At 36.1% G+C, this 13,272-nt stretch overlaps 1 protein-coding gene across 1 annotated transcript in view; it reads left to right on the top strand.

Moving 5' to 3' along the window:
- LOC127412175 (uncharacterized) overlaps positions 1-13,272 on the top strand; it is a 38,020-nt gene that overhangs the window by 23,136 nt on the left and 1,612 nt on the right. Inside the window, exons 4-7 of the mRNA XM_051648329.1 lie at positions 6,177-6,345; positions 8,064-8,191; positions 11,321-11,454; positions 12,394-12,497. Coding sequence (XP_051504289.1) covers positions 6,177-6,345; positions 8,064-8,191; positions 11,321-11,454; positions 12,394-12,487 — 525 coding nt within the window. The 3' untranslated portion in view covers positions 12,488-12,497. The remainder of the gene's footprint in view (positions 1-6,176; positions 6,346-8,063; positions 8,192-11,320; positions 11,455-12,393; positions 12,498-13,272) is intronic.

Genomic DNA, 13,272 nt, shown 5'->3' with positions numbered 1-13,272 from the left:
TTTTGGGGGTTTTCGGGTAGTTAGTCATGTTGGATAAAAGCATATTATATAAATAGGGCTGCTGGGTTCATTCCTCTTTGACCCATACACAGATGGGGTACACATTTCAAAGGACCTCGTGTCACCTCACATGGTTTTCATTTGTTTTCATTTGTGTCATGTTAAAATTACAGAGGACAAAAGTCTTTTCCTGTGTCTTTGTTTGACGGGTCATTTGGAGAAGCTCTTTCAGGCATAAAATATGTTTTGCTTGATAAAATGGTACTGATACACACCAAACTAATATAAATATGCTAAATTTAATTAATGAAAAGCGATAAACTAAAAGGCTTATATAATAATGCAGTTATTTACTACAATATGCTAAAATATGGAGGAATTCGGGTAAATTGCTCACATTCAATTGAGTAAACAATGTGTAACCCATAAAAATCTGACCTCAGTGCTGCTTTTTTTTTTCTATCCAAGAACACCTGACCTTGAATGTTGTCACCCTGAAGCCGAGGGAAAAAAACATCAACACTTTTTACAATATTTTGTAAAGTAACAAGTTTTTCTAACACGTCAGCCTTTGTTTTCCACTTGGGATTCATATTCCTCTCTTGAATTAGTAACATAACTCCAAAATGTTGAGGCCAGGAATTGAGCTTGTCAAGTGAGAAAGTCGGCGTCAGGTTAGGTGCAAGCTATAGAAAATGGATAAAACATACAGATTATCAAAGAGGAAATCTTATTGAAAATGGCCCAAAATTGTTCATGACATATTTATTTGGCTAAAACTTCAATAATAATAATAATAATAATAATAATAATAATAAATCAGCAAATATTCCAAAGCCTTGTCTTCTTAGTTGGTCGTGGGTGTGGCATCCATTGAAGCTCTGCTATATATTACTAAAAATCACTGTATACTTTCAATGTTGTGGCAGGTCTTAATGTCCCACATCATCTATTTCATGACTGAGAGGAATGCAACATGCATTCTGTTGTGAAGAAGTGCGACAGGACAACTTGATATTAAATGCATACACTCACTAAGCACTTTATTAGGAACACTATGGTCCTAATAAAGTGCACAATGTGGTCTTCTGCTGTTGTAGCCCATCCGCCTCAAGGTTTGACATGTTGTGCATTCTGAGATGCTATTCTGCTCACCACAATTGTACAGAGGGGTTATCTGAGATAACATATCCTTTCTGTCAGCTCAAACCAGTCTGGCCATTCTCCATTCCTCTCTCAACAACAAGGCATTTCCGTCCGCAGAACTGCCGCTCACTGGATGTTTTTTGTTTTTGGCATCATTCTGAGTAAATTCTAGAGACTGTTGTGTGTGAAAATTTCAGGAGATCAGCAGTTACAGAAATACTCAAACCAGCCCATCTGGCACCAACAATCATGCCACAGTCAAAATCACTGAGATCACATTTTTTCCCCAATCTAATGGTTGATGTGAACATTAACTGAAACTCCTGACCTGTATCTGCATGATTTTATGCATTGCACTGCTGCCACATGATTGGCTGAATAAGTAGGTGTACATGTGTACCTAGCATTCAGTGAGTGTATATCTCAAAGTGAAATTCACTTATGCATTTAATGGACCCTCTACTTTCCCATCCTTCACCCCAGCCTCCTCTTACTGACTAAAGGCCTGTGACAGTATATTGTGTAGCTGTCTTCCTGACCTCTTGACGCAATGCCTCTGAAAGAGAACAGTTTTGTTCATGGTTTTTCAGAGATTCAGCTCTAAACTGGCTCTGTCAGTTTGGGCCTTGGGGCCGGAAAAGACTTCCACGTCACAATGAGTGAGCTCAGTGGGGGACTGTACTTCAAAGTCATCAAAGAAAGCAAGAGAGACATAGAGGCTAGAGAAAGGGAAAACATTTTAAAAAACATAAGAACACAAGTTACGTTACGAAAACCAAGTGTGAGTTTCAAGTAAATGTTTTGCATCAGTCCAAATTGAGAACCAGATCCATGTTAATAAAGGATAAAAATACTGTAATCAAATTATTTTCATGACGTTTGGTTCTGTTCATGATTCTTGAACATCTGATTTTCTTCCATTGTGGACAGAACTCCATACTAAAATACGCTAACACTGTTTCCTGCTAAATCTACGGCACCTCGGCAAAGGAAATTATGTTTAAGCTAAGTTGTGAGCTTGCAGTCTGACATAAAATTATACATTTCTATACATAGACAACACATAGACAAAAGACAACGCTATTCAATATAAATATTCCGATTACATTGTCCGTGCTGGTTGTACACAAAAACAAACATACCAGTCCGATTTGTGAACAAATGACTCTAATAAGCCCAATCTTTCAATGTGATCTTATGAGTACTGTCAATTTTACTGTTTTTTAAGAAAGATAAAAAAGACACACATGTACAGTCTGTGGACCACACTGCTTGGACTCCCACAGATTCTGTCAGAGCCTTTGTGAGTGTCTTTGGAGAAAAGGCAACAGGCAACAACATGCTGTTACACACATCAAAAGGCTGGAGAACTCCACTTAAACGTGCCCCAGTCTCCACTATAATGGACCAAGATGTCTGCCAGTCTCCTCCCAGCCTTTTTTACCCACCTGGCCTTAAACCATCACAGCATGCTTTCATCTGTACTCATAAAAAGCATTCAGGGCTCACACAATATGCAATTACCACCAATGCAGAGTCTTCTGTCTCTCTTGTTAGTCCTACACCTTGATCTCTTTAGATGTTATCAGCTATGACCAATCAGGTGAACAGATAACCTCCATCACAGTGCAGCAGGTTTAAGCATTTGTTGTTTTGATTTATGGGACATTTATTGTGAATGCTTTCATCTGTAATCCACGGTCCTCTATATAGCTATTCATGCATCTCTTATGTATGGCAGACTAAAAAAACATCCGAACAAGGTCTAAATATATATCTTAGCTTAGCAACATTTTAATGCCAAGTTAAAATCAATTGTGAGTCAAGTCTCTTGTGCACATTGCATGAGGATTGCTATTTTTATGATGCACTAAGTAGAGCATTTCACGTCATTTACGAGATTCCGTTTCAATTGGGATATTGCCTATGTAAGCAGTAAACAGCAAGGCAGTTCACTATGTTTAGGGACAGAGCCCATTCTTATTCCCCTTTCCTTTCAAAAATTCCCCTTTCCTTTTCAAAATTAGAAATCTTTAAGATCCACACATACCTTTAGAGGAATCAGTGACCCCATGGTCAGATCAATGGAAGGTAGTAAAGCCGAAGAATAATCACCTTGCTTTCAGGGCAACAACAACCTATCATACCCTCAGAAATAAGCATTAACCATGGCATCATCACCTCATCAATCAGGCAGTATTTACCATGCAAATACAAATGTAATGCAACCAAGAGGATAATCTCATGACAAACCATTGGATAAACACATTAAGGAAGCACCTTATCACTCTGACTGGCATTCCGACTGTAAGACACTTTGCCCCATACAATTCAGTGGCTAAATGTTCCTTGTATATGAAACTAGGTCTTATCTTTTACAGTTTGTTCCCTAAAAATATTTAAAAAGCAAATGCAAGGCTCTCAAGCATTTGTAAGAAGCACTACCCAAAAAACTAAGTGATATTTACACAGGGTAGGGGAGTAACGAAATACATGTAACGGGATTACGTATTTAAAATACAAAATATAAGTAACTGTATTCCACTACAGTTACAGTTTAAATCATTGGTAATTACAATACAGTTACATTCAAAAAGTATTTTGATTACTGAAGAGATTACTTTGCATTTTATTGTCATTTATTTCATTTAATATTTAGTCATTTCAGATGTAAAACATTTATACATATAAATGATGTGATCAAAAGTGCATTTGAACAGCGGTGAAACACTTTCTTATGATGTGTTACATTCATACAAGCAGACAGAGAAGTAAGTTTGAAGTAAGTTTGGAGCACAAGAAATAGAAATAAACCTTGTGTAATTTGTCAGCTTTACGTTAAGCTAAAATGCTATTTCTAGCTATTTTACATGCACATGACCAGACACGATCATATTTTTTTCAAGAAAATTCACGTTGGATCATAACTTCTTTTTTTCTTGTAAGATCTTTGATATTAGGACAAAAATCGGATTCTTGATAAGAATTTTTGTATTGTTTTCCTGTAAAAATATCTAAAAATCCTTAAAACAAGATTAATTAGATTTATCTTGTTTAGAAACAACACTGCATAAGATATTTAGGTTTTTCAGAGAATGTATTTTTAACGTGTATTTTGTCTTACTGTACTGGCAGAGTTTTTATAGTCAAAACAAGTGAAAAAATCTACCAGTGCTGAAGAAGTAATCCAAAGTATTTAGAATATGTTACTGACCTTGAGTAATCTAACAGAATATGTTACAAATTAAATTTTACAGCATGTATTCTGTAATCTGTAGTGAAATACATTTCAAAAGTAACCCTCACAACCTTGTATCTACAGTGTACATTTGGTTGGCAGGCAAATATGGAGCAACAATAAGAATAATTGGTGGAAATGACTCTAGCAGATTTCAGAGTGAGATGTTGAGGTGTTCCAAGTGATGATGTGAAATACACAAGGAAAATGCATAAAATAGTGACCTAGATAAAGACTTTTCCCATTGGAAAAGCAAGTCATTGTCACTCTAATTTGGCTTGATGATTTTGACTGTTTGGAGAGAAGTGTTCCCTATAGAAAAAAAAATCATAAATGATATCTCTTTAATATTAAAGGAATATTCCGGGTTCACTACAAGTTAAGCTCAATCAACAACATTTGTGGCATAATATTGATAACCACAAACATTTATTTTGACTTGTCCCTCCTTTTCTTTCAAAAAAGCAAAAATTTGGGTTCCAGTGAAGTATTTACATTGAAAGTGAATGGGGCCAATCTGTAAACACTAAAATACTAGCTGTTTAAAAAGTATAGCATACTAAACTTTTAAAGCAATATCCAGTTTTTGAAATTCTGTGCCATTACGATATAATGACGCAAATCCTATTAATGATTTAAACAACTTTACAGCTTAAATAATACCCAAGTTTAAACAGAAGAATTAATGTAAGTGCTTTTATCAAATTATAAGCTTCACATTAAAATTTTGCATAAGTCTCCAGCTTCTCAGATTGTGTTTTTTCAGAAGAAAAAGGTGTGTCTCCTCTAGAGTTTCATAGAAGATCTCAGCAATGTCTCAGACTGTGCTCAGATTTGTCAAAATCAAAAATCATAGATCTCAGTATGAACTCAAATCAGATTGACCAAACTATCTTTCTCTTTTTAATTTTTGGAGAAACACATGGGACAAAGTTGATAACATAGTTGATAACATAACTGACACCTCTTTGAATCTTTTCTCTGTCATATAAGTCCAATAAGATCAAATAAAGTGGGATTTGGAATTAACACTAATTGTATAGATTTCTTATTCACATAAGGAATCTGACATTTGTGAAGTTGCAGGGCTACCCAAAATGTTTGGGTAACACTTTACAATAAGGTTCCATTTGTTAACATAACATGAACTAATAATCAATGAACAATATTTTAAAGAATTTATTAATCTTGGTTAATGTTAATTTTAACATATAGTTATAACATTTTTAAATCAAAATTTGTGTATGTTAACATTAGATAATGCATTATGAAGTCAAATGAACTAACAATAAACAATTGTGTTTTTATTTACTAACAATGCTGTAAAAAAATATACTGTTCATTGTTAATTCATGATACCTAATGCGTTAACTAATGTTAACAAATGGAATCTTATTGTAAAGTGTTACAAATCATTGATATGGCTTTTTAAAACTGTGAAATAAATATCTATAACCCTTAAAAAAAAGTTTGCTTTCCTTTTTTCAGTCAGTGCATGTTTGAGGGCTTCCTTGACCCATGGGCGTGAACATCAACAAATTAAACCTAGATTTCATAAAGTAAACTCTTTTAAGCGCTCTTCTATCCCAACGTGGTTTTGGGGCACTTCACACCTATACAAAACGTAAAGCCTTTAAAACCCCTGTGTATTCTTACAATGTATATATACATAAATTGATAAAATAGATACCAAGAGAGGGAATGATTTATAGTGGCTAGGTAAGTAAATCACATTCCCCCCATTTTATGAGACAATTTCTCAATTCTCAACTCAATTCTATCTCTGTTTCAGGAATTTTTCCTGCAGCACTGTAGCTGTGGAGCAGCCAGTCTGGCCTTCAAGGAACTGAGGAGGCACTTTCGCAGTGACCACTACAGCATGACGGTATCAAGCGGCACGCTGTCCGACCTCACCACGATCCCTGAGGTCACACGAATCCCCCTCAGTGCAGCCATAAGAAGTAAGTGTGCAAACACACCTGGAGTGTACAGAAAGATAATCTGTGTTTACACTGCCTGGAGCTCCCATTTAAAAAAAGGCTTTTATCAGGGCTTATCTATATCTAATAGTCATATGATATCGGAATGGAATTACAGTATATAATGAAATATTTAAACTAGAAAAGGAAAATTTGTCAAGACAAACTGAATGTTGTTCACCTTAAACCTTAAAGTTAAATCTGAAGGATATATGGGCTTTAAAGACAGACATACAGACAGAAAGACAGACATATAGATAGAGCCAGCTGTTTTTATATTAAAGGAATATTCCGGGTTCAATACAAGTTAAGCTCCATAGACCGCATTTGTGGCATAATACTGATTACCACAAAAATGATTTCCACTCATCACTCCTTTTCTTTAAAAAAAGTACAAATCTGGGTTCCAGTGAGGCACTTATAATGAAAGTGAATGGGGCCAATCAAAAGTATAGCCACAAGACATAAACAATATTTGTGTTAACATTATTTTAGTGTGATAAAATCACTTACTAACCTTTTGTATGTAAAGTTATAGCCAATTTTACAACTTCGTTGCTATGACGAAGAAATGTCAACAAACCCTAAAACCCTAAAATGACTGTAAAAATTACGATTTAAAACAACTTTACAGCTTAAGTAATGCATGAGTTTTAACAGAAGAATTAATAGAATTGCTTTTATAAAATTATAAGCTTCACATTTCTGCCTTTAAACCCTCCAAAAATTGGCCCCATTCACTTCCATTGTAAGTGACTCACTGTAACCCAGATTTTTGCTTTTTTTTTTTAAAGAAAAGGAGGGACGAGTCTAAATAAATTTTTGTGGTAATCAACATCATGCCACAAATGCTGCTGATTGAGCTTAACTTGTATTGAACCCGGAACATTCCTTTAATGGCTTATAACTTGCAGATGCTGGACAGTATTTGTGGGACCTTGAACAACTCAATAGGGAGACTCAAAGTAAAAGATTATGTCTCTAAACCTAAAACATGTTAATGAATGAGTCAAATAATTCTAGTGTTGCTCACATTTTACCCCAAGGAGATGACAAAGTGCTGTGAGACCTCACATTAACCTCATGAGCGTGTCATGTGAACACCCTTGCTGTCCACGCAGCACCAAAATAATATTTATCCTGGTTTGTTTTACCTCTATCTCATGTTTCATCAGGTGGGCGGGTGACAAAACATTAGTCTGTGGGGAAATTAGAAATTAATACTTGAGCGATAGGTGGAATTTCTGGTATTCCACACAGAGAGGACAAACATATCTCATGGATTCTGGAATTCTTGGTTGGCAGGAAACCAGAGCTAATGTATTTCAGTGTGTGTGCACACCACACACTTCAGTGCATCTAGAGTTTAGGCTGAAGTCACGGGATCACAGATTCAAATCAAAACGTCATTATAGCTTTGTCCTCTAGTACACACTGGTGAGAGAAACCTCGTTCCAAAGAGCGAGAGGAAACTCCACGTTTTAGGGAAAAATCACACAACTCTGCACCGCTCAAATATTGTAGTCTGGAATGTCGCAAACACAAGAAAGCAGAGTGATACAAACAGCGAAACGTCCCTGTGCTGTTATGCTGAACATCAGCACTATTGGAACACCGCTTGTCCAATCTCATTAGAGGACCGGAATAAAATGTTGTATAAATGTCAGCATGTGTTCGTGATTGCATCTTTTTTTGGACAGATGGTGAGGTGGGCTGCCAATCAGCTCTTCCTCTTTGGAGGCGAGGTCTGAACAGGAGGAGCTACACAGAAGGAGAGGCCAAGTACCTGAGTGACAGCGCTGAGGTCCTCTCTGCTCCTCACAGACGAGTGAGTCAGTCCGACATTAACACACTTGAACTATCTGACTCACTCTGACAGTCACACATCATTCAACCCTCAGGGGAAATGAAATTATAGCTAATGTTTGGTCAAGCCTCTCTATCTTACACATCCGGATCCTCATATAAATATTCTCATACAGTTCATATTTTTTCAAGAACAAATAGGAATTGTTGGATCCATAGACCTTAAAATAAGGCTATGAGGGAAAGAAGTATAGTCTGCTCAATATGTTGTACTGTTGTGTACTTTTGTGTTGATTGTTCAGCCAGTGAAACATTGTAAATGTATCTTAAAGGTGCACTTAGTAATTTTTCCTCACTAAAAACTTGTCATAAAATCATGGCCACTCACATTAAAATGAAGACTCCAGTCATATCAGCAACCTTATAAAAGCTGTTTTATTCTACATGGAGAGGGTCCGCACATGGGGGCTTCCATGTTAGAATCACATGACCAGCCGAATACTACTTGCTTAACATACGAATACGACATACGACACTTTCACTCATTGATTAAAGTAATCATGGCTGACTGTGAATATACATTTCTATAATGTCATCTGAAACGGAAAAATATTGATTTTAAATTATGCTGCATCCAAGCTGCTAGGTGTCAGTGTAAGTCCAAGATGACACAAAGACAAAAGTTACTGAGTGCACCTTTAAAAAATATCCAGTGGAAAACATGGTTTATGGAAAATAGTTCACCCAAAAATGAAAATAATGCTTTCAAAAAATGTATACAATTAATCATGTCCCTGGAACGTAACAAAGAAAATATTCCTAAATTGGAGCAATGTAACCTTGAAAAACCACCTGTTTTCAGCAGGGGGCAGTAATCAAAACTCCAGCTGTACAGGCAACTCGCAGCTGTACAGAGAACAAAACAAACTCAGGCATGACACTAGCGACAACACAAGATGAGGACAGGTTCTTGTGTTCAAACACAGCTGGACGGAAAGCAATTGCAAATGCAAGGATTTCGAGATGTATTTTTCTAAGTTTCAAATAACATTTAACTACGACACATTGACCTAAAAATACTATTTGTGAACTAAAATGAGATGCTCCACATGTGTCCGTCTGACGCATGTGTACACTGACACATCCTTAGAAAAGCTCTTATAATAAATCTGTTTCAGACAGATTGACACATTCAATTGCAAAATGGATCACTGTGGACTGTAGGGCATTGATAGGCTTATATTTAAAAATATGGAAATAAACGATATATTCCCTTCTAAATTAGAGCTGTCAGAATTAACGTGTTAACACATGCAATTAATTATAAATGTTTAACGTGGGACATTTTTCTTAATCGTGATTAACAAATTTACCATTAATATGGCATAAAAACTTGTGTGAAGGGTGGAAACTTTGTAATGTGTCCACCTGGAGTCATTACACTGACACACACACCACAGCGCCAGAGCCCTTCTACCAAGATTAGCCTACAAGCTTAGCATAAAATAGCATAACGCGGCGGTTCCATTGACATTCTGTGGGCGGTACTGTAGTAATAATTTCCCTATGATAGAGCCATGGAGGTTGTTATGTCAGTAAATAAAATAATCTCTGACAGCGCTTCCCTGTCAGTGATAAAATTATGGAGAAAGGAGCTCTTAGTGCTATTTGATGTACAGAGCAAGCCCAGATGGGACTTGTAAGGTGCATTCTAATTACCACAGAAGCAAGTCAAGTTTTAACTATCACCAAAACACAGAATGAGATATTTTTGTCTGGAAGCGCTTTTCATGGTGAGTTCAAAGCTTGACGCTGGCGTTGATGCGTGAATCATGAACACAGCTTCATGATTGCTGTAACAAAGCAGATAGTCACAGTCTACCAGCAGATTAATATTGTGGAGAATGAGAGTTTAAGAGATTTAATGCCCATTGCAATGAATATGCAAACTTTGGGGAAATTAGTTCTTTCAATTAGTCAACCTCCCACTTAGACTTTGGGGAACATTTAATGTTACTTGAATTGGTGCTATTTTAGTGCATTTCTTGTGGAAGGCTTTGTTTGGAAAATGTTAATAAAGCATTTTATTGGGGGCCTGGGTAGCTCAACGAGTAAAGACGCTGACTACCACCCCTGCAGAGGCAACTGAGGTTTGTCCTCCGCCACCCGGATTGAGGCGAGTCACTACGCCACCACGAGGATTTAGAGCGCACTGGGAATTGGGCATTCCAAATTGGGGTGGAAAAGGGGAGAAAATCAGAAAAATCATTGTATTGTCACATATTGTTTTGTTTTCTTTCCTAAGATGGAAATAAATGCCTATATATAGTGTCAAATTTCAGCACTTTCAAAATCTGCGATTAATCGCGATTGACTACAAAATATTATGCGATTAATCGCGATTAAAATGTTTAATCGACTGACAGCACTATTCTAAATCTACTTTTTATATTGTATTATCAATTCTTTTAACGTCTTTCACAGTAATGTAATACATTATCTAAATTATTATATTAATAATATATATTATAATTATCAAATTATTATCTAAATATTATTATTTAAAGGGGCTTTCTGAGCAAATATTTAAGTGATTAATTATGATTAATTAATCGGCATATTATGTAATTAATTTGATTAAACATTTTAATCGATTGACAGCCCAATTTACAATATTTTACATGATGTACCAAACCTGTACATGTATTGTTATTTTTTTCATAGAACACAAAATAAGTATTTTTTAAGAATCTTTTTTGAAGATATTTTTGAGGAATTTTCTGTTGTTCATACAACAGTTCATAGTAACCATGATTGTCAAGCTCTAAAAAGGAGAAAGAAATAAAACACCATAAAAGTAGCCTGTATGATGTGTGCACTACTAAAAAAATTCTTAATTCATACAAAGGTTTTGTCTGAGAAACAGACAAGGATTTAATTCATTATTCACTGAAAATCTTCCTCTCACATGTCATGTTTTAAAATGTACAAGAACATTTATGAGATTTCAGAGTTTGTGTAGAATGGACTGTATTTCTTTCCCTTGCATCTGTGTTTTCATTTGCTTCAATTTAAATATTCCGTCTACCTTGACTAAGGTCCACTGGTGTTATGAAATGCTTTCACATCATGCTTACCATCATATACCTAGGCTTGTCTGCAGTTAAGTGAGAACTATACTTGGGGAAGGGTGAAAGAACTGGTAAAGATGACCAAATTGAGAAACCAGAGCAGGCTGGGACTATCATCTGGCTCCCTGAAGAGATCCTGTCCACAGCTCTACCGGTACTTAATCCATCAAGATGTGTTTTCATAATATTTTAGAATTTTCAGTTCATTAGCACCCCAAACAAAAGCGAGATTTGATCTTCCCCTTAAGGCTGCATGAATGTTGCTTTCTAAATAAACAGACATGTATTATTTCTAAAGTTCAATCCACATATTTCACGGATGATTAGTTTTCATATTAAAAAGTAATTTGAAATTAATTTAACTTAAATTAATTTAAGGTAAAGCACACTTCTCTGTTCGCTTGTTCCCATGGGGCCATAACAGCAACTTCTGGGAAACTATATCACAAACACAAGTAGGACTAATGGGCCGGTCTTTTGATGTTATGACTTACTGTGTTTCCATGTGATGCAAGATAAGACTCTGTGCGCACTGAAACTGTAAACTGCTTGCTTCCTAATCTTCTCCGTACACTGCCTCCTCTTGAATATCTTGGCACTGGACTCATGTGGTAGTCGGTGACTAGCACCACATTGTATGAATGAGCAGAGAGCGTAACATTAATTAGGTATTAGATCTAATTCATGGAATTTCATGGACGTCACTAATACTCTCTGTTTGTATATATACATAATAGTGCTGTGCAAAAAGTTTTAGGCAGTTGTAAAAAATGTTGTATAGTGGGGATGAAACATTTGTATTTATCAATTAACATTTAAATCAATATTTGGTGTGACCACCCAGTGCCTTAAAACAGCACCAATTCTCTAGGTACACTTGCACACAGTTTTTCAATGTTGCTCCAAGCGTCCTGGAGAATTCGCCACAGTTCTTCTATCTATTTATGCTGTCTTAATTGCTTCTGTTTCTGCATGTAATCCCAGACTGACTTCATGTTCAATGGGGGGCACTGTGGGGGCCATGCCATCTGTTGCAGGGGTTTCATGGGGTCTCTAGGATGGACCGCTAAAATGGGTTTTGTTCTCTTTCCAGACCGGATGTGATGTCAGCAGAGAGGCCCAGGATAAACCGTAACTCCATGATCACTCTGGGCCATCACAAACTGGACTATCTTTGGCCACAGTAGTATTAATCAGGTAAACCAATTCCCAGTGAAATATAAAGTCACTCTAGTTAATGTACTATAGGTAAAAAGTGGACACTAATGCTTGTTACATTTAAATAAATACATGATATCTGATTGGTAAAGCATAACACCAACAACATCAAGGTCATAGTTGAATTTCCAGGGAATGATGGTGCCAAGCACGTACACTGCATCAAGGATGATCCAAAGAATTAAAGGATTAGAGAAATATTATTTTGTTTTGTCAATTATTTCAAATGTTATGACCAGATTTAACCTCAAATTAAAATTTTAATTGCGCCATAGCAGTGCTGAGATACAGTCTTATTTCTTTTTTGGTGTTGGTACCATCAACTTCACTGCGCCGTTACTTACACTCGAAAATCCATTTCATAAAGGTCTGTAGGTCATTTTGTGCCAAATTTTGTTAAAGATTGTACAAAATTTATAGTAGCAATACCGAAAAGAGGTTTGTTTCTAGATGTTCAAACATTATAAGTAGAAGAAAAAGTCACTTTTGAGCTGTTGTAGGTGGTTGGTAAAGGGTTGGTCTGGGAGGTCTCAAAGTTGTTTACAAGACTATTCAGATCTGCTCCTTTCAGTGTGCCAAATTTCACAACTTTTTACCATACCATTATTTGGGCTGCCATAGACTCCTATGGCAGAAGAAGAAAAGTCAGAACTAAAATAAAATTAAAAACAGAATACAGCCAGTGCTTGGCCCCTAATAATGTCTGTTCCAGGTCATTTGTTGTTTTAGCACTGTTTGGACAGTAGAGCTATAT

This window comes from Myxocyprinus asiaticus, chromosome 21 (assembly GCF_019703515.2).
Source record: "Myxocyprinus asiaticus isolate MX2 ecotype Aquarium Trade chromosome 21, UBuf_Myxa_2, whole genome shotgun sequence".
Taxonomy (NCBI): domain Eukaryota; kingdom Metazoa; phylum Chordata; class Actinopteri; order Cypriniformes; family Catostomidae; genus Myxocyprinus; species Myxocyprinus asiaticus.
Note: the sequence above shows the minus strand (reverse complement) of the source record. Positions and strands in the feature narration are given on the sequence as shown.